Here is a 20,469-nt window from a genome sequence, read left to right on the forward strand (position 1 = left end):
TAAGAGCGAGTGACTTCAGAACCATGCCTTCTTCAATACATGCATCCCCTTAGGTTTCTAACCATCCACAGAAACTCTGGAGTTAAACTGTATCATTTGTAAGTTTCTAGTTGAGAAGCCCCCTAAAGCCATCCTATTGGCACGCCCTTCATTCCTGTCAAGTGGTTGAGTCATTTCTTCCTGTTCAGTGTTATTTTTTTTTTTACTTTCACTTTCATCTTCTAAACACTGCCCTTTTACTGAGCTGAGCCATAAATTCTCTGCTGAAAACCCCAGAACTTCTTAGGCTATTGCAGAGGGCGGAGGTGTCACAGCAACTGTGAGCGAGGACAGAGGGCTCAGCAACCAGACTCACAAGCAAAGCAGACAGCATTCAACACTTCAGACAGGCTGCTTTCATAAGCACTAAAGGATTTTGCTCAGGTAAGACAGAGGTGGGGGTGGAAAAGGCTGTACCAGACTGCTGCATTGCCCTAAAAAGACCTCTCTAAGGGAGGCTGAAAACGAGACAGGCATGAGTGGAACAGGAGATCACTTGAAAGCAGGGTTGGTTGACAGAGGTAGTTTTGCTGTTAGAGCCCAGGTCTCTACTGTGTAGAGTTAAATAGGCTCTGGTTAGGGAGAGTCCACGGAGAGGGTGTGTATGACTCTTTGAAGATTGATAGTGCATTCGTGGGACCATTGTAGATCATCTTTATTGTCTAATGAAACTCAGACAAAAATCCCTCTACTTGTTGCCAATGTCTGCCTATTGGTAAAGTAAGTAAGGCTTCTTGGAGTTTGTAAAAAGAGACAATTTCCCCACTGATAATTTAGGAAATTATAAAACCATTGCATATTTTAAAAATATATGTGTGTATGTGTGTATTTACTCTTTGAAAATTTCATATATGTAGTGTGTTTTTGATTGTATGTATTCCCTATTTTTTCCGCCATCTCCTCTACCCCAGCCCCCAGCTCTATTCACTTCACAAATTCCTGTCTGCCTTGAGTCAGGTTATTGTGAGTCATTTGGGCATGTGCATAAAGCCATCTACTGGAGGTTGGGTAAATTACCAGGGGCCACATCACAGAAGCAAACCAACCGTCTCTCCCTTAGCAGTCAGTCATCAATGCCAACAGCTCCTAAACTACACCCTGGGACTCCCTGAGCCTCTCACCCATCCATAATAGAATTTTGGCTGCTGAATTTTATGCAGGTTTCTTTCTTTTTTTTTTCTTTTGTTGTTTTTTGAGGCAGGGTTTTTCTATGTAGGCCAAATTGTCCTAGAACTCATTCTGTACTCCAGGCTGGCCTCCAACTCCTGCCTCTTTCTCCTGAGGGCTAGGATTAAAGGCAAGTGCCACAACTGCCTGAATTTATGTAGATTTTCTATAAGCAACTGTGACTTCATGAGTTCAAAGACCCTATCATGTTTCAGAAGATACTCTTTCACCTTGAAGCAATGACTGTACTCCATGTATATTTTTGGTATAAGTACCACTGTGCATTGAAAGGAACCAAAACTTTGGGAGGAATGCTCAACTCTAGGGCAACACAGGAAAAGTGTGAGGTGTCTCTGGAAGAATCTGTGGTGGGGAAAGTACTGCAGCACCGGGGATGTGATGGAAGTCTGACAGCCAAACACAGGATCCAGAGGAAAGAGCCTCAGTGACCAAAGAGGATAAGCCAATCAATAAAATAAAGAATGATCATACAGTTCTAAGGCACACAGAATAAAATAAATACCTAGGAGTTCATACTGATGTAGCCAAATGAATGAATGAGTGATTGACAGTAGGAGCAATACTCTTACTCTCTGTAGACCGCCAATTAATAAGTATAAGTATGTGGCATGATAAGAGAAGATGGTCATCTTATGAAAACATTATAGTGGTTTTATTTTATAAGTGTGCATTATTAGTAGATGCTAAAAATAGAGACCAAAGCCCATGAAGTATAAGAAAATTACATGGGCTGACTCTTAGAGTCTCTCCAAATGGAAACTTCAAATTTTTCTCCTTGTTTTTGCTTTCACACCTAAAAAACAATTTTAATTAGTGTACAATGCAATGGGCTTCACTGGGACATTTAAACCAATACATATTTTAATGTGTTTCATCCATATTTGTCTCCCAAGTATACCCCATCACTCCTAACCTCAATTCCCTGGTACCTTTCCTGTCCCCCAAATAGTTCCTATCAAGCTTTTACAGAATGGAGTATATGTGTGTATGAACATACTCATGCATTTAAGAGTAAAATGTGTGCTAGTCTGTCATGTTTTTTCTCTTTTTTCATCCACCACTATCTCCCTCTTATCTTTAGAACTATTCTTTCTCATTCTTGCTCTTCTCATTTTATATGTGTCTGAACACATATTTATGAGTGTGTATTTAACTATATATTTAAATTTAGATTTCATGTGTAAGAGAAAATATACGATGTTTCTTTTGCTGAGTCTGGTTTATTTTGGTTAACATGGTGATCTTGAGTTCCATCCATGATTCCTGCAAATGATATAACATCCTCCTTTCTTATGGCTGAATAAAACTCTGCTGGGTATACGTACTATGCTTCAGTTTTCTATTTATCTGTTGATGGACAGCTAGACTGGTTCCACAGTGCAGCAATAAAATGAAGATGCAAGAATTTTTGTCTTATAATCCTGTATACACACATATACATGTATACATATATATGTATGTGTAGGCATATATACATACATACATACATACATACATACATACATGCATACCCAAAAGTGATATCTGGTCATTTGATAGTTCTAAGTTTTTGGAGACACTACCATACTGCTTTCTACCGTGGCTACATTCCCACCAGCAATGCATAAGGGTTCTATTTTTCTCACACCCTTGGAAACACTTGTTATTTGTTTTCTTTAAGCTACACATTCTTAGTGGAGAAACGGAACCTTGATACATTTTTAACTTGTATTTCTTGGGTAACTAAAATCTTAGACATTTACCCAAAATATTTATCTGCTATTCAAATAGTGAATTAAAATGCAAAATAGTAAACAGTTCTTGGCAGGTAACCCCTTAACAAAGAGGCCATATTCAAAAGAGTATTTTCAGAGCAAGTCATGTCAGCTTCACTGATCTTTGATTTGATCAATGAAGATTACAGAATATCAGTCTTGTAACCTTTTTGCCCTGTGCGTACCAATATAATTTCATACTATCATTAAAAAACAACTAAAAATATCACTGAAAATACTCTACAATATAAATGTGATACACTCTTCTAGGATCTAAAGTAATGAAGGATAAAGAAAGAACAAGGATCTACTGAGGATGAGAGGAAGGAAAAGAGATGTGAAAATTAGGAAGGGATCCTGGATTACATCATAAAGCAGAAAAAGGACATCAGCAAAAATCTGATTTAAGAAAAAGAGGAAGTATAAGGTATGCAGCTTCAGTAAGGGTGTTGCAGAAATGTTGAAAGCCTAGTCAGTTACTCCACTAAGAGTATATAAGATACTATCTTTGGACAAAGATGAAGAAATGGTATATTCAGCCTTTTGAACCTACTATATAACCTTTCTGGTTATCTACGGAGCCCAGATTGGTGGAATTTAAATAGACGTAGTGGACCAACCTATAGGACAACCATAAAGAGCTCCAGAACACTTAGAAGTATACAAAGAACACATTTCAAAGAAGGAAATTTTAGTACATATTATTTTATTCCTTTCATTGACAAGAAATTGTTGTCCAATTATCTTTTCCTTAGAGACAAAAGAACACGCAAGACATGGCCTCAGACATCCACATGCCGAAACCCATATGTCTCATTGAGAACACTGAGGAGCAGCTTATGGTCAACCAGGAGGCTCTGGGTTATCTGTCGGCCATCAAGCAGCCAGTGGTAGTGGTGGCCATCGTGGGTTTCTACCGCACAGGAAAATCCTATTTGATGAACAAGCTGGCTGGGAAGAATGCAGGTGGGTGTCACCAACACAGCTGTGCTGGGCCCTTTCTGTCCACCCATGTAGCCCGAATCTTAAAAGCTAACGTGAGGAAAGAATGTCAGAGAGAGGGAGGAATGTGAAAGGATAATGTCTATCCACTAGTGGAATTTCTTTTTGATGAATTATTGCTACTCACTGGTTTTTAAACAGCACCTTTGTTTTCAAATTTAAAGTTAAAGGTATATTTTGGAGAAAGAACAAATGCATTTATTGAGAAAGTTAACTTGCTTAATGATGAATTATAAAACGTTATTAGATGGTCCACATAGGAGGAGTAAGTGTCCAGCTGTAAGGAATGAATGCATTGATCAGTACCCTATTTCTGGGGTAGTAATTGAAATCAATACTTGAAGATGTTTCACTCTTTCAAGTGTAACTCAACACCAGAAGCACCATTATGTACTCCCCTCTCCATCCCATGCCCATTCTGTGTTGCAGGCTTCTCTCTGGGCTCCACAGTGCAGTCTCACACCAAGGGGATCTGGATGTGGTGTGTGCCTCATCCCCAGAAGCCAGGACACACTCTAGTTCTGCTTGACACTGAGGGCCTTGAAGACGTTGAGAAGGTAAAAATAAATCTTCCAGATTCTACTTGTAGCTTGTCAGTAGACCACCTTGAAGAACCTGTTTCACTCCTGGATATATGCTTCTAAATAATTAAATGAATGTTCTATTCAAGTTGTTCTAAGAGCCAAGAATAATGAATCAGCATTTAGATGATATTATAATAATGATAGATAATGATATCTTAGTCTTTTATTTCCACCCCAAATATTTTGGTTGAAACTCTTTTTTTTTTTTTTTTTGGTTTTTCAAGACAGGGTTTCTCTGTAGCTTTGGAGCCTGTCCTGGAACTAGTTCTTGTAGACCAGGCTGGTCTCGAACTCACAGAGATCCGCCTGCCTCTGCCTCCCGAGTGCTGGGATTAAAGGCGTGCGCCACCACCGCCCGGCTTGGTTGAAACTCTTAATGATACCATGAACTTGCCTGTGCACATTATAAACATGACTGACTATTCAATGTGGGACCCTAATAAAAATACAATGTTAGAAATTATCAAAAATTAATAAAATATATTTTAAAAGAATGACCACTTTTACAAACGACTGCCAGTAAGAGAACAACAATGTAAGATCTGCATCATCTCTTTGTTCATGGAGAATCATGTGTTACTCTTCCTAAGCTGAGACCAATAAAACTCTTACTGAATGACCTTACTTTCACTAGTCCTAAGACTAGTGCTAAAATGCCTCTTACCATATGTGGTATGTCCTGTAAATAAAGCTTAGCATTGCCAGTTTAGATTTAGTAACTGATCACCATTATGACCTTTAAGTGTAAGTGTCCTTCACACACTTATACACATGGATGTACATCATCTTAGTTATATTATAGAGCATGAATTGAATATTCATAAAATCATCACACATAAAAAGTTATTATGTAGTAGAAACGACTTACTCTTGATGCCATAGCTAATGGGATACAACAAAGATTCATCTTTGGCTACTTGAGTTGATGGACAGTCTCTTAGTTACTCTTCTTCACTCACTGGCCTGTAGGGAGACAACCAGAACGACTGCTGGATCTTCGCCTTGGCGGTCCTCCTCAGCAGCACCTTCATCTACAACAGCATAGGAACCATCAACCAGCAGGCCATGGACCAACTGCAGTATCCTTTGGGTGTGGTCTAGAACAGTATTAAACCTAGGAAGAACAGCTTTATTATTTCATCAGGTAGACAGGCAGGCAAGGACCTTACTATTTCTAAGTCATTAAGCAATCCCTTTATACTTATCATGTGATTTTGCCTGTTTTCACTACAAGTTCAAACTTAAGTCACCCATTGCCTGCGGTACACTGTTGAGAACATCACTATTTAATAGGTCAATATCCTGCATTTGTCCAAATCCTCAACATGATTTAGAACCCATGTACTCAATAATCACTATTATCATTATCTCTAAATGTTACCTATCTCCTGACTACCCAGAGAATGCTATCAGTATATTTATCCTGCAAACTCATAGTTTTTGCAGGCTTGTTGCTGCTGCCTGTTGTGCGGTCACCTTTTGGTCGGGGGGGGTAGGAAGTGAGAAGATGTGGAGGCAATTGCACAGACTGAGGAGACTCCAATACAGAAGCTCTTTATTGGAAACAGGTTTTGGGTTTTTTTTTTATGGGGTTAAGAAAATTAAGCTTTTGCTGGGTGGTGGTGGCGCACGCCTTTAATCCCAGCACTCGGGAGGCAGAGGCAGACGGATCTCTGTGAGTTCGAGGCCAGCCTGGTCTACAAGAGCTAGTTCCAGGACAGGCTCCAAAGCCACAGAGAAACTCTGTCTCGAAAAACCAAAAAAATAAAAAAAAAAAAGAAAGAAAGAAACTTAAGCTGTTGCAGGAATGTTTCTGGGTGGTCCTTTTGAAACTGGCACTCACTGCTGGTGATTTGTGATGGGGTAGGAGCGCGCATCATTACTTACCGTGCCTTTGAGCCTCTTACCGGTTGCCTTGGCCAATTTTGCTTACTCATCATGAGTTTTCATGTGCTTGCTTTTGATTATGCTATCGCGCTGCCTCACAAACTCATCAAGGGATCTGAGATAGTGATTGCTTTTTAGCCTGCAGCTCCAGTTTCTCCAATCAGCTCCCAGTCACTTGTTCATTGGAAAGATGACCTCCTTTGAAGCCAAGGCTCTCAGACCACATGGCCGTTCTTTGTCGTCTTTGATCAGTCCTTCAGTCCACACAGCCTTATTTTGCTGAATACGTTAACCCCTACTGTTTGGAGTCTGGTAACCAATAGACATGGGTTTCCACTATTCTCCCCCAGTTCTTTTTCCTTGTGTCCTTAGCCCCTACCTTCTCAGTTACCCACCGATGTCATTATCAGTGCTGCAAGAATTTCTATGAACTTAACTTTGGGTGCCATGCTGTATTCTTTCTCATATCACTGTGCTCATTCAGAAGTCAGATTATCTCTTCTCATCACAGCATTCCAAAAATCAGTTCTTTCCTTTTCTGAGACACTAGGTTCTTGCATGTAGAATTTCAAAATTCCTAATATTCTCCTTTCTTCTCTGGAAACCTATTCCATTGCCTGTGCGGACTCCGAATATTGCAGCTCTCTAGTTACTGCACCTCTCCTGACTCTCTACTCTTAGTCTCAAGGCAATGTCATTCTGTCTGAAGGGCTTCTGTGCACCTGTATTCCAGTCACCATTAAATATTTATTTACAGCTGTGACTAACTTCAAATTTTTACATCTTCACATAGATCTTTAAGAGATAATTGAATCTCAAAATTTACAAAAACATTTCCCCTACCTTTCCCATTGTAGTAAATTCCCAGTTGTTCCACAAAGTTGCCATGATCAAAACGTCAGAAATCACCTCGATCTTTTCACTCGTAGTCTAGAAAGTATTAGTTCACATGTTTTAAACTCCATCAGCAAAGCTACTTCCCTGGACCAACCTCCTCATCTTTTCTCCATTGTCTCTAGTCTAAGCTTTGTTTGTTCTGTCTCAAAGACCAAGCTGCTCTTTCCTGACAGTCTTGACTGCCTTTTGGAATCTCAGAAATGTGATCTTTTGAAATACTATCATATCCATCTCCTCTACATTCAAAATCCATCACTAGCTTTCTACTTAGTAGAAAACACACTTGAAACTTCTTACTTTGGCTTTAAAAACTTGCCTGTTCTGGCAGTTATTTCTTTAGCACTTGTACCCTATATACACATACATGTCATTTACACTCATGTTTTTATATGGAAGGATTTCTGGCTACTACCTGGAATGTTCTCCAAGTAGAAGTTTCAAAGGTATTATTTGTGCATTTTTTATGCAAATGAGGTGCCTGCTAAAACCCGAGGTATCATATTTCCTGAAACTTTAACCAGGGAACTGAACTCGAGTCCTCTGCAGGAACAGTAACTGCTTCTAACCACTGAGCAATCTCTCTACCTCTCCACTCGAACATTCACAGATGACTCTTCTAATTCTTGTAGATTTCTGCTAATCAAGGACTTTAGAAAGCACCTGAAGTTCTCTGAGTAACTAGACATAGACAGTTATTCTCTAGTATTTTCGGCTAAGGCCTTTTGCTGCATCAAAAATGGTAGTAAATATCTGAGAATTTAAAATATTTTATTCACTTGTATTTTAAATATTCATCGGCTGCATTGTAAGCCCTATGATGGTAGAATCCTTTCATTTATTTTAAAAATTATTCCCGGGGGCTGTGCCTGATTCATAGCAGAGGTTCGATAGATGTTTGCAAATGGCTGAATTCTGTGAATGAATGAGCTAATGTCCTAGTTTTCTTTCTGTTGCTGTGGTGAACATTATGACCCAAAGCAACTTGGTGATGAAAGGGTTTGTTTGGTTTGCAGGTTACAGTCTAGCATCAAGGGAAGTCAAAACAGAATTTGAGAGGCAGAGACTAGAGCAGAGGCAAAGAAGGACCTCTGCTTCCTGGCTTGCTTCTTGTGGCTTGCTTGGCTACTTTTCTTATACAGTCAGAGACCACCTGTCTGGGGATTGCACCACACACACCTGTCTAGGGATGGCCTGGGGTTTCTTGCATCAATTAGTAATTGAAAAAAAAATGTCCTCACAGGCATGTCTACAGGCCTGACTGAAAGAGGAGATTCCTCAGTTGAGGAACCTCCAGTTGTGTCAAGTAGACAAAAACTAACCAATATAGCTAAAAATAAAAACAAAAATTAATTTGGGAAGGCACTGGCAAAGTGTTTATCATAAAAATGCTAAACTTGCTTTTGTAGTTTTCTTAATTTAACATCTCAGCTATGTTACAGAGCTGACTGATCTTATCAAGTCAAAGTCATCACCTGACCAGAGTGGGGTAGATGACTCGGCTAACTTTGTAGGTTTCTTCCCAATCTTTGTGTGGGCACTGAGAGATTTCTCCCTGGAACTGGAAGCTAATGGAAAACCTATCACTGCTGATGAATACCTGGAACACTCACTGACCCTGAAAAAAGGTACCTGAGTTTGGTGGAATGTTCTGATACAAAGGGAAAACAATTTCTTAAATGCCATTTCTGCTTGATTGACAAAGGTCTTGATTTTGTAAATGTGTTATCCTGCCAGTTGTCACAGGAAATGAAACACAGCTTTGCTGAATCATTTGAACTCCATTTGAAATTTCACAAGCTGCTTCTTCTTAGCGAAAGGATGTTTCCTTTCTCTTTCCTTTAAGTTTGTATCACTTCTCTGTATTAGGTGTTTTTCAGCTTACATAGGCTTTATGGAAGTTTTGGAATTGGAAGTATCATACGTTGAGGTAATTCATTTGAAGTTTTACTATATCTAATTTTCAATTTTGCAGGATCTGATAAGAAAATTAAAAGCTTTAATGAGCCTCGGCTATGCATCAGGAAGTTCTTTCCAAAGAGGAAGTGCTTTGTCTTCGACAGGCCTGCTCAGAGGAAGTATCTTTCCAAACTAGAGACAATGAAAGAGGAAGATCTGAGTGAAGAATTTGTAGAACAAGTTAGAGAATTCACCTCATACATCTTCAGCTCTGCCAGTGTCAAGACTCTGTCTGGTGGCATCATAGTCAATGGGCCACGTAAGTCACCCCCTCTACCTTCTACCTGGGCTTCTCTTCTGCTCATTGTAGGATACTCAGTGATGCTGTCATTGAAAATGTAGTGTGTTTATCACATGACGGAATTTACTTGGGAACTAAAGCCATTTCTCACCATCTCATATCTGTAATAGCAAAAGGGAAAAAGAGAAATGAACTAGAATCTAATCCAACCCTAGAAGTTTTTTTCCTCTTACTCATGGTTCACACTTAAAAAAATTAAAAGTCAGGAAAGTGAAAATACCGTATTTGTGGAGTTTGCTACTTCAAACTTTCATGTACAGAAAAATGTTTAGTAGTGATATTAAAAATCTTATTATTGTGTTTAATGAGGGGTAAAGAGCTATGGTTTCCATCCTCCTTCCTGCACAGCACAATAAAAGGACACGTTGAAAGGAAATAAATAAGAAACCCCAAAATTCATAGTGATAAATAATAATTCATACAATTAATAAAAAATAAGAAGTTGATACATGGTAACAAGAGGTCTATGCAAGTGGGATCTAAGTCCAGGGAGTCAGAGAACACATTGGTTTCATAAGCCGAGTGAGGTGAGAAGTTAGAAATGGGTAGCAGTTACCCAGAAGGAGAGAGGGTAATGCCCGAGGTAGCAGTGCAACAGAGGGAGGCCCAAAGCAGCACACAACTTTCTGACTTCAAGAAAGTAAGAGTCAGGTGACTAAAGAAGACAGTGGACAGGAGAGTCCCCCACTGGAGAGTTTTGCAATGGTGATATCCTGAAAAGACAGGAACATGATTTCCAGAAATCTCAATTGGTTCTAAGTTCTATGGAAGATTTGGCAGGCAGGAACTTTGGAGGACAAAGTAAAGTTTTCTGGTCTACATGCCACACTCTCTGGAGTATTCTGCATACAACACATTGTTGTGCTATCAAGGAGTAGGGTAGAATACTGGAGTGTGACACTCTCAATCCATCAACAAAGTATGAGCAAGCCTAGATATTTTGCTTATCTACTTTCACCTCTGTGGAGGAGTGTCCGGGATGTTACCTTTATACAGACTAGAGAAAGGACTAGGATGATGCACCATTTTAAAAACAACTATAAAAAAACTGGCATAAAAAGCAAAACTGTTACTTTGGCTATTAAAAAAAATCAATAAAGAATGGAAGGGTAAATGAATGAGACGAAAGAAACGGAGTGAGAGGAGAGAGGCAAGGTTAATAACGAAACAAGGTTTGGTGTCACAGCTTTCCTCTCCCAATACTAGAAGTTACTCAACCAAATGTCTATCTTTGAAACAAATGAAGGAGAGTGAAAAAGAGGATTTAATATCCTCTGGATCTTAAGGTTAATAAATTATTATGCTGCTCTTGTTTCTCAGAGAATCCTGAAAACTGTGCAGTGCTTTTTCTACCAAATGACAGCCATTTTCTTAACTTTTGTAACAGGTCTACAGAGCCTGGTGCTGACCTATGTCAACGCCATCCGCAGTGGAGAACTACCCTGCATGGAAAATGCCGTCCTGACTTTGGCCCAGATAGAGAACTCATCTGCAGTGCAAAAGGCCATTGAGCACTATGAAGAACAGATGAATCATAAGGTCCAGCTGCCCACAGAATCCCTCCAGGAGCTGCTGGACCTGCAGAGGCCTATTGAGAATGAGGCCATTGAAATCTTCATGAAGAATTCTTTCAAGGATGTAGACCAAAAGTTCCAGAAGGAATTAGGGGTATGTGTGGTACCCCAAATCATAAAACAAAGAAAAACATGGGCCTTTTCTGGGATGAGCATTATTCAGTGATACCCCATGATATGCAGAGATTTGCAATGGTTATTGAAAGACTAGATTCTTCTGGACTTTGATAAAAAAGCATGACACTATAACTAGTCACATTTTGCGCACATACACACAAACACACACACACACACACACACACACGTACCTACATCTACGCACATTTCATTTTTGTTAGTTTCTCCACTCTAGAAACGATAATCTCAGCCACTGAGGGAATTAATTACACAAATTTGGCATTTACAAAGGATTATTTCATTTACTTTTATATAATATAACATTTTTATTCTTTGAGAATTTTAAACATAATGTGTTTTTAATCATATTCACTTCTAATGTAGTTTTTATTGTCCAGAAATACACTGCTTTTATGCTCCCCACTCGTAATGACAAACCAATTGTAAGAATGTTTACAAACGCTTTGCCATTTGATCATTGGCAATGCTTCTTAGATAACCAAGGCTGGATTTTACAAAGGAAAAGTGGTTTCATTCAGAGGTTCTGGCAAAACAGGGGAGTCAGTGTAAACAAGAAATTGAGTACTCTCCAACACAAATGAAATACAGGAGGTAATATTTAGTTACTTGCTTGATGTCATATGGAGAACTAGCTCTTCTGTTATCCTTTCCAAACACAGAAAACTCATCATGTCGTCTTAATACTTTCAATGGCTGTATGGTGAGAAAATACAGGGAAACATTACATAGTCAATTACTATTTACTGAGTGTTTTTGTCGAGTCTCTGGGCTTAGTATTCGGTATCAGCTCATACAGTCTGAAAAGAAATGTCTGGGATTGGTGGTGTTACCCCATCCTTATAGACAAGGAAACCTTAGTACACCTTAGGACACTAATGACATGTTCATGAAGCCACAAAATGGTGGGTTCAGGAAATCTACACAGGCTGGCCTAGGTCTAATTTTTATCATCTGAAATGCTTCTTTAATTAGTGACTTCAGTAGATAGAGGCTTCCTGTGAAACAGTGTCTGTGCTCTGAGAATATCTCTGAAGCAGGAGAAAGGGGAGAAGGACTCTAGGAAATAAAATTTGAAGTGTCAATTTCTGTATCCTGCACCCTCCTCGGGAATACCTTGGATCTCACAATGAGGTGAAGAGCATGGGCCCCATTTAGACATTCTCCAGTGGTCAGTTGTGTTATCTCCCTCCTCTCAACCATCTGTGTGATTTTGTTCTTACCCAGGCCCAGCTGGACGCCAAGCGAGAGGCCTTTATTAAGAAGAACATGGACGTGTCTTCAGCTCGTTGCTCAGATTTGCTGGAGGATATTTTTGGACCTCTGGAAAAAGAAGTAAAACAGGGGACATTTTCTAAACCGGGAGGTTACTACCTCTTTCTTCAAAAGAAACAAGAGCTGGAGAAAAAGTACAACCAGATTCCTGGGAAGGGGCTGCAGGTAAAGCGAGTAGTTGGTACCATGCGAAGGTGCTTAGTGAGGAATCTCTTCCAAATGCTAATGAGAGCAAGGAAGGTGCCCTGGTGTTGGTGGAGAGTGCCCTTGCCTTACATCCATCTCGGCAGAGAGAAAAACAGGAGACAGACAGCACCTTTCTGCTTGGAAGCACAACAGGATATCTCAGAAATGTTTGCGGAATTCATTCATTGATTTATTTGGCTTTGTGTGACAAGGGCTTCTCAGGTTGCTAGAGACAAGAGGATTAATGAAAAAGGAAAACTAGTTAAAAGTTATGTTCATTCAAAGTACTTGGACAAATGACCTTTAGCTGTCAGCACTTAGATAGCTCCCCCTGGGCTTTAGAGGTTTCTTCTCTTAATTCTCACATCCTCGCATAAACCATGCATTGTTAGCATGTCATAAAGAGAAACAGAAATGAGGCAGAGCAAAGCACAAGACTCACTTAAGATCACACAGCTAAGGATCAGTAACTCTTGAATGCAATGCCAGCTAATATCATCTGTATCCCTCAGTTCCAGTGCAATGCCAGCTAATATTATCTGTACCCCTCCGTTCCAGACTGCTCTGTGCTGATGATGGAGCTTAAGATTAGGTTTGACTTTGAATTATTTACAAACCTAAATGTCTTTTAAATGGCTGAATATTTCTTGTTTTTCTTCTGGATGAGTCACAAAGGAAGACCCCGGGGCTTCTGTGGTGGCTCCACCACCTACTTGTTCCCAGGTCTCTTCTTTTGTTCTCTAGAACATTAGTCCAGGGACTCTATCTATGATCTGCATTCATGCCTTGAGATAGCAGCTAGAGAGTCAGGATTTACTTCAAATTTATACCTTGAAACAAAGAGAAGGGACAAAAGGACAAAAAATAGTACATCAACTCCTTTTAAAATTTCTAAGGCACACCATGACACTTTTCTGACTGTATTCCTTTCATAAGTATTTAATCCTATGAACATTCCAGACTTACAAGAGATACTGTATTTTACTATTTTGATAAACTATGAGGTAAAGATTTAGCAAACTGGTTAAAGAAACTAGACAGAAAGACAAGTGGCTATGTAGAGGTTGGAAATTTCAAGCAACAGAACTAGTTTATAAGAGTAAATTAATGTGTATTTGAGGGCCAACAAGAAACCTGATGCTCTGGGAGAAGGTGGGCAGAGCAAAGATTAACAAAAATGAAAAAGGTCACAATCCAGACAAGGTGGATCTTGAAGGACACTGAAAACTGCTTGTTGCTCATTTGGAGGAACTATAAAGTCATCTCAGAGCATTGGAATAATAGGACTGTGCTTAACGTAACATGGCAAAGTTCTGGCTACTGTGAGTCGAATCATCTGAAGCAGTCAGGAAGCAAGACCTGGAGCTGTGAGACACACATGACAAGCAAAAGGTTGTAATGTTTGAAACTAGAGCCAACATGATCAGTCAGCTCATGGTCACATATGAGATATGTGAAGCAACTAAGAAAAGAGATCAAAGATCCAACTAGTTCCAAAGATTTACTAGATGCTTAAAGATGGGGCTATGGAAAGTTTAGGATTTGGGGAGAGGTCTCTAAGTCAGTTTTAGGTCCATTAAACATATGAAGCTATTTGAATTGCTACTTAACTGGCATCACGAATGTCAGTTAATAGACACATTGGCTTGTCTTCAACTTATTCTATACTACCAGGCAGAAAACATGTTGAAAACGTACTTTGACTCCAAGAACGATGTGGCTGAATCACTTCTAAAGGCGGATCAGTCACTCACAGAAGCAGCAAAGAAGATTGAAGGTGAGAATTGCTGAAGAAACTCCGGTGCTTGGAAACTCTTGCCACATTTAGCAGTTGCGGTCCATGTGATGTGGGGTTCCCCTCTGTATGCTGTGAATGTGTTCTGTTACCTTTGGTCAATAAAGAAGCTGCTTTAGGCTTCTGGCAGGGCAGAACTGAGCAAGGTGGGAATTCCAAGATAGATGAGTCACAGAGACGCCATATAGCAGCCAAAGGAGAGAGATGACCCGGAACTAAGGTTCTGGCAAACCACGAGCCTTGTGGTAAAATATAAAATAATAGGAATGGGTTAATTTAAGATGCAAGAGTTAGTTAATAAGAAGTCTGACTAATAGGCCAAACAGTATCATAATTAATATAGTTTCTCTGTGATTATTTTGGGTCTGGATGGCCAGGAATGAGCAGACAGCCTCGGCCAACACATGTGAAATCATCATTGCAGAGAAAGGATCACAAGTATCATTCATGGTGTTTTGTTTTTACACTGATTATATATATATATGTATATATATATGATATATATATATGACTATATATATATGTATATATATATATATACATATATATATAGTCATTTGTTTTCCTATTAAGTAGTTATTTCCTGCAAAAATCACCACAAGAAATTTTATCAAAGACAAGAGAATTTTTTAAAGGAGAGAGAAAAAAAGCAAAAGTGAAGTCATAAAATTTAATGTTTGGATTCTTTGTTTTTTGTCTTCTCAGTGGAACGAATAAAGGCTGAAACTGCTGAAGCTGCCAACAGAGACTTAGAAGCGAAGCAAAAGAAGTATGAGCTGATGATGCAGCAGAAGGAAGAGAGTTACCAGGAGCATGTGAAACAGTTGACTTTGAAGATGCAGCAGGAACGGGAACAGTTAATAAGAGAACAAGACAAAATTTTATCTCTCAAACTTCAGGTACTTGGTTATATTTTCTCAGTAAGTTCCTGTGAGCCAATCAAAAATAAGAGCAGCAGGAGACTGAAAAAAAACCAGCTTAGCAGCTAAAAGCACTTATTGCTTTTATGGAGGACTCAGGTTTGGGATTCAGCACCCTGCATTGTGACTTACAACAGTCCATAACCCTAGTCCCTCCTCTGGCCTCTGCAGATAGTGCACATATGTGGTACATTTACAACACTGCACGCAAAAACACTCATGCACTTAACACAAATAAATCTGAAAATCAAACAAGAAAACCAAAACGTAAGCTTATCAGGCTGAGGCAGGAGGATGACTGGTTCAAGTCAGCCTGGGTTATGACTCTTGAGATGCCATAAATAGTTCAGATGCTCTGATACATTTCCTTTCATTTCGTGGCTTATCTTTAGCCATGAGTAGTAAGAGCTGCTTATGGATGGATGAAATCTTTTATTAGGCTATTCACAGATAGTGGCTAGGAATTACTGAGCACTATTTACATGTCTCCTACTTATTTCCATTTAATAGCTCAGGTCTCTTATGTTGTGCTAGATGAAGACATTGCAATTTTATCAGAATACATGATACCGTATATGGCTTATTTTCTTTACTAAATGGAACCCACAGGGATTTCATTTCTGCCACACCTAATATGACCTTGTGTCTGGAAGTATTCTAATGAATAACAAGAGTTCCTAACCATCTACCCACTCAAACACATCGGTTAAGTACTCAAATTACAGTGCTGTCCTGTTATTCATGAATTTCTCTATATCAGTTCTGAGTCTCAGTGGTATCCCAGAATATCCCATTAGGACGGCATACCACAGTTGCTTCAGTATATTTCTGTCATCTCTCTCTGTTATTAAAATTTTGGACATGTACTAAATTCCCTGATTGAATAACTGCCCTGGTTCTGAATCAAGTAGTAACCTTTCATTTGGTTTATATCCATCTTAGATATGTTTGAGAGTTCAAACAACACAAACCAGAGATGAGGCAAGAAAGAAGAGGGAAACTGGTGGTTTTATAGAAAAAAATGAATTTTACTAAGTCACAGGAGAGTTGTGGGCCACTGGTGTTTTAGCAACTGTTAGACAACATTTCTTAAGCCGGAGAAATCATAGAAAATTGATCAGTGAGGTGGGGGGGGGGAGGAGGAGGAAGAGGAAGGAAGAGGAAGTTAAAGAAAAAAAGGGCTACAAGAAAAACACCAAAATTCCTCCAGAAAATAATATAACTACCAGAGAGTCTGTGAGACACTCTGTGAAATGTGGGAAGCTGTCTGAGTTCAGTCTCCATCTCTCTTTTAGGAACAGGAGCTACTTCTCAAGGAAGGATTCCAGAATGAGAGCAGGAGACTTCATCAAGAGATCGAGAGCCTCAGGAGTAGCGGATCATCTGGGGGCTGCACCATACTCTGAAGGTCTGAGTTTCGAACTGCTCTGCCAAGCAATCCTTTATCAAGGAGTGCAATGACTGAGAATTGCAGCATTTGAAACAACTGCTATTAAACTCAACTCACGTCAACTCAAAATCACCTGTCACTCCAGGCTATGGTCACTGTATGACCCCTGGGCAATGACAGACGAAGTTTCCCTCTATGTAGAATAGATGTATGAGCAGAGGCTCTGCCTCTGTCTTCTAGAGGTCTTCTTGACTTACACCATCCCCAGACCACATATGTTTCTCCTTTACAATCTTATCTTTCTTCTTTCCTACAGTATAGCATTTACAATCACAGAGCAGGCAACTTTTAGTTAACTCTCAAAATGAAGTCCTTTTCATTTTTCTGAGGACTCTTATTTTTTTCCTACAGTCCTTCAAAAACTAAACCCCACCTCCATTTTGCCTTTTATTTCCCGGCTGTGACATCATGTCTTGAAGTTTCTCAGGATAAATGTCTTACACAAGTTAATAAAAAGTATTAGCCCACTGTAATTTTTCAGAATATGTATTTAATTTTTTACTTTGTTGTAGGAAAGCTTCTAGTTAGTTCCCAGCTTCCAAACACAAAACAATCACTCAGAAACCATATTATTTGCAATACTATTTGGCCAATAACTTAACCATATTTCTGGCTAACTCTTATATCTTAACTTAACCCATTTCTAGTAACCTGTGTATTGCCACGTGGCAACTTACCGGGCAAAGTTCTGTCTGGCTCCAGCAGGGCTACATGACTTCTCTCTCACTCTGCATCCTTTCTCCCAACATTGACCAGCACATGCTAGTTATTTATTCTGTAATGTTTATTCTAACTGGAAAGAGATAGAATTACATTATGGTATTAGTTGCATCTGTTCTGATGGCTAAATCAAGAATTTTTCTACATATAACAAATTGGCAATGCCTTTTGGGTACCACAACAGGAGAGTTTACTGTTTGACACTGGAAATCACATCTGGGTAATCAGCTAAATAGAGTTTATAGGTTGACCCATACACCAAAACTTTCCTTTGTTCAAAGTGTGCATTATAGTGCTGGTGATGTAGCTCAGTTGGTATAGTTCCTAACAAGCATGCACATGATGAGGATGAAAGCTACGAGCAGATGCAATCTAAGCTTCTTGTCCATCATTCTGCATGAGTACGAAAACCAGTAGGCTCAACTGCAGCTTGCTGAAATTCCTTTCAAATCAGAGTAAGGAAGAATACAGGATGTTTTGGGGATGTTTAAAATTTTTTACTGATAGTGATGAAGTAGAACGAGGGCATTGTGGGCCATGTATTCAGGCTAGAGTCTGAACTCAGGAAAGTATCAAGCACTGAAGCTTAGGTTGGTCCATGGAGGGAGTAACGGAACCAGGAGTTCCATGCTTGGGATGATATTGTCTTACCACACATCACAGCCTGGACAAACTGAGAAATAAGACAAGTGGGTAGCAGCTACTGCTTACAGACTGCTAATTGCCTCAGTGGGACCTCTGAGAAAACTGCAAGTAACTGAGGCCGTACAGGCAAGAACAGGGGCGTTTGTTTGTTAAGAGATTCTGATAGTGAGGGATTGGCCACCACTGGGATCTCATAGAGACTCAGAGGCAGGCAGAGGAATAAAAAAAGCCACACAGTGAAAGGAAACTTTATGTATTTTTCTTGTTAAAGGCTGCTGCTGTGGAGATTCTGAGAGTGGGTTAACCATCAGCACAGCACCTAATGTATTTGGTTAGTGAATATATGTGTCTGGTTCTAGTGGGCAGTGAGTTAAGAGGAAGTTTTCGGTTATTGATGACAATGATTTTTCCATAATTTCCATAGACTGCTGTCAACTTTGTCTCTGCCTAGATATAACGGTGAATATTGTTTGTCAACTTGGCAAAGTCTAGAATCCCCTGGGAGGCAAACCTCTGGGCACATCTGTGACAGGATTTCAAGACTGGCTAATTGAGTTTAGAACACTCACACTGAAAGTGGGCAGTATCATTACAGTGGCGGGGGTCTCAGAATGAATATGGGGGGAGGCTGGGCAGGACTCCAGCATCCATCTGCCTCTGCTTCCTGGCTGCAGATGCAAGGTGCCAGCAGCCTCAAACTCCTGCCACCATGACATCTTCTCCGTGGTGGACTGTATCCTGTAACCAAGAGTCAAAGTAAACCTTCTATTCTCCAAGTTCCCTTTGTAAAATATTTTGCTGCAGCAGAAATAAAAATAACTAATACAGAACATTTGTGTGCATAGGGGCACCATTGCTGGGGTCCATCTATCCATGTGGTTTTTAGATTATACCAATTATTACGTGGCTTTCACTGCATTCAGCTGCAGACTAAATTACACATCCATGAAAGACTGTGATAAGCAGCATTAATCCAGTGTGCAAGTTATTCTGTCATTTCGTACAGAGTAACAGGAAGTGTATACGCTCTGGTGAAAACATGAGAGGCGCGTCCCAGGCCTTCAGCCCCTTCTCTCTGTTGTAGTTTTCTAGAACTAAACACAAGGATGTCAGTCCTTTGAAAATGTAAACAGAGAATGTGACCATTTTAGAGAAGCATTTGGGGCCCGCTCCAAACCGTTTCCACATGTTAGCTTTGTCAAAGTCACCATGCTATCATAGACATAACATAAAATGTATCATTTAAAAAGTCTTAGGAATAAAATTGCTGGGCATGAAATGCTGAATGATGTCACAGCTCTTTAGTTTTAATTTCTCCAACATTCTAAGTAGAAATAAAGTAGAATAATTTAGGAAAACCAATGAGTAGTTTTACTTAAAACTTGGTTTATATTGCTCATTTCCATGCATGACTTTTTTCCAGATGCTACCTGGAACAGAACAACCTGGAGAAATTGTTGAAACAACAGGTCATTGGCCTTAGCACCTGACCCCGAAAGGCTCCAGCTGCCAAGTTGACCAATGCCTTTTAAGACAAAAGACTGACACATGTGCTCCTGTGAAGTCTCACTGGCTTTCCTGCCTTACCTTGTCGTTTTAGAGTTAACATGAGAATTCAAACCAGATGTGGCACAGAAGCCTTTCAGGAGTTTCCTGGATTCATCAGGGACATGTCCTGTCTGCTACTCCCAATGGTGTTGGCATGCTTATTAAAGAAATTCTAGCACAACAGAACCCCCAAGCCATTAAGAGTCTTTGTATAATCCTTTTCTGTCACCCCACCCCAACTCCTGGAAAATTCTAGTATGCTTTCTAATTCTGTAATTTTAGCTGATTATTACATTTTATATAAATAAAAAGATAAAATGCATACTCTCCCTCTATCTCTAATTTTATCACAGTCTTTTGAGTTTTACTAATGTTCACATGTACTGATTCTTATTTTGTTGGCAAATAATGTTATTAGCACCACATTATATTTATCCATTTGTCGGTTCATCTTTTGCTCTGATTTAACCACCTAGGTATTATAAGTAGTATTTTACATAGCTGTGCATCAGGGTTTGCGTGGACACGTGTATTTCTCTTCAGCACACACCTAAGAGGGCAACTGATGGATCAGTAGTAATTCTGTTTAACCATTTCAGAAAGTGCAAACAGG

At 39.5% G+C, this 20,469-nt stretch overlaps 1 protein-coding gene across 3 annotated transcripts; it reads left to right on the top strand.

Annotated features, from left to right (window-relative positions):
- Nucleotides 1–212: 212 nt before the first annotated feature.
- LOC119800932 (guanylate-binding protein 2-like) lies at nucleotides 213–20,178 on the top strand. Of its 3 annotated transcripts, none has more exons than XM_038311316.1 (12): nucleotides 213–423; nucleotides 3,737–3,947; nucleotides 4,413–4,540; nucleotides 5,537–5,646; nucleotides 8,780–8,976; nucleotides 9,324–9,566; nucleotides 10,996–11,276; nucleotides 12,545–12,757; nucleotides 14,453–14,555; nucleotides 15,279–15,472; nucleotides 16,789–16,901; nucleotides 19,732–20,178. In XM_038311316.1, the coding sequence occupies exons 2-11, from the start codon at nucleotides 3,758–3,760 to the stop codon at nucleotides 16,897–16,899; spliced, it is 1,770 nt and encodes a 589-aa protein (XP_038167244.1). In that variant the 5' UTR covers nucleotides 213–423; nucleotides 3,737–3,757; the 3' UTR covers nucleotides 16,900–16,901; nucleotides 19,732–20,178. The 3 variants fall into 3 exon arrangements, with proteins under 3 accessions (XP_038167244.1, XP_038167246.1, XP_038167245.1); XM_038311318.1 differs by having other exon boundaries at nucleotides 19,909–20,178; XM_038311317.1 differs by lacking the exon at nucleotides 19,732–20,178 and having other exon boundaries at nucleotides 16,789–17,416.
- Nucleotides 20,179–20,469: the final 291 nt, after the last annotated feature.

Source organism: Arvicola amphibius, chromosome 14 (genome assembly GCF_903992535.2).
Source record: "Arvicola amphibius chromosome 14, mArvAmp1.2, whole genome shotgun sequence".
NCBI lineage: Eukaryota > Metazoa > Chordata > Mammalia > Rodentia > Cricetidae > Arvicola > Arvicola amphibius.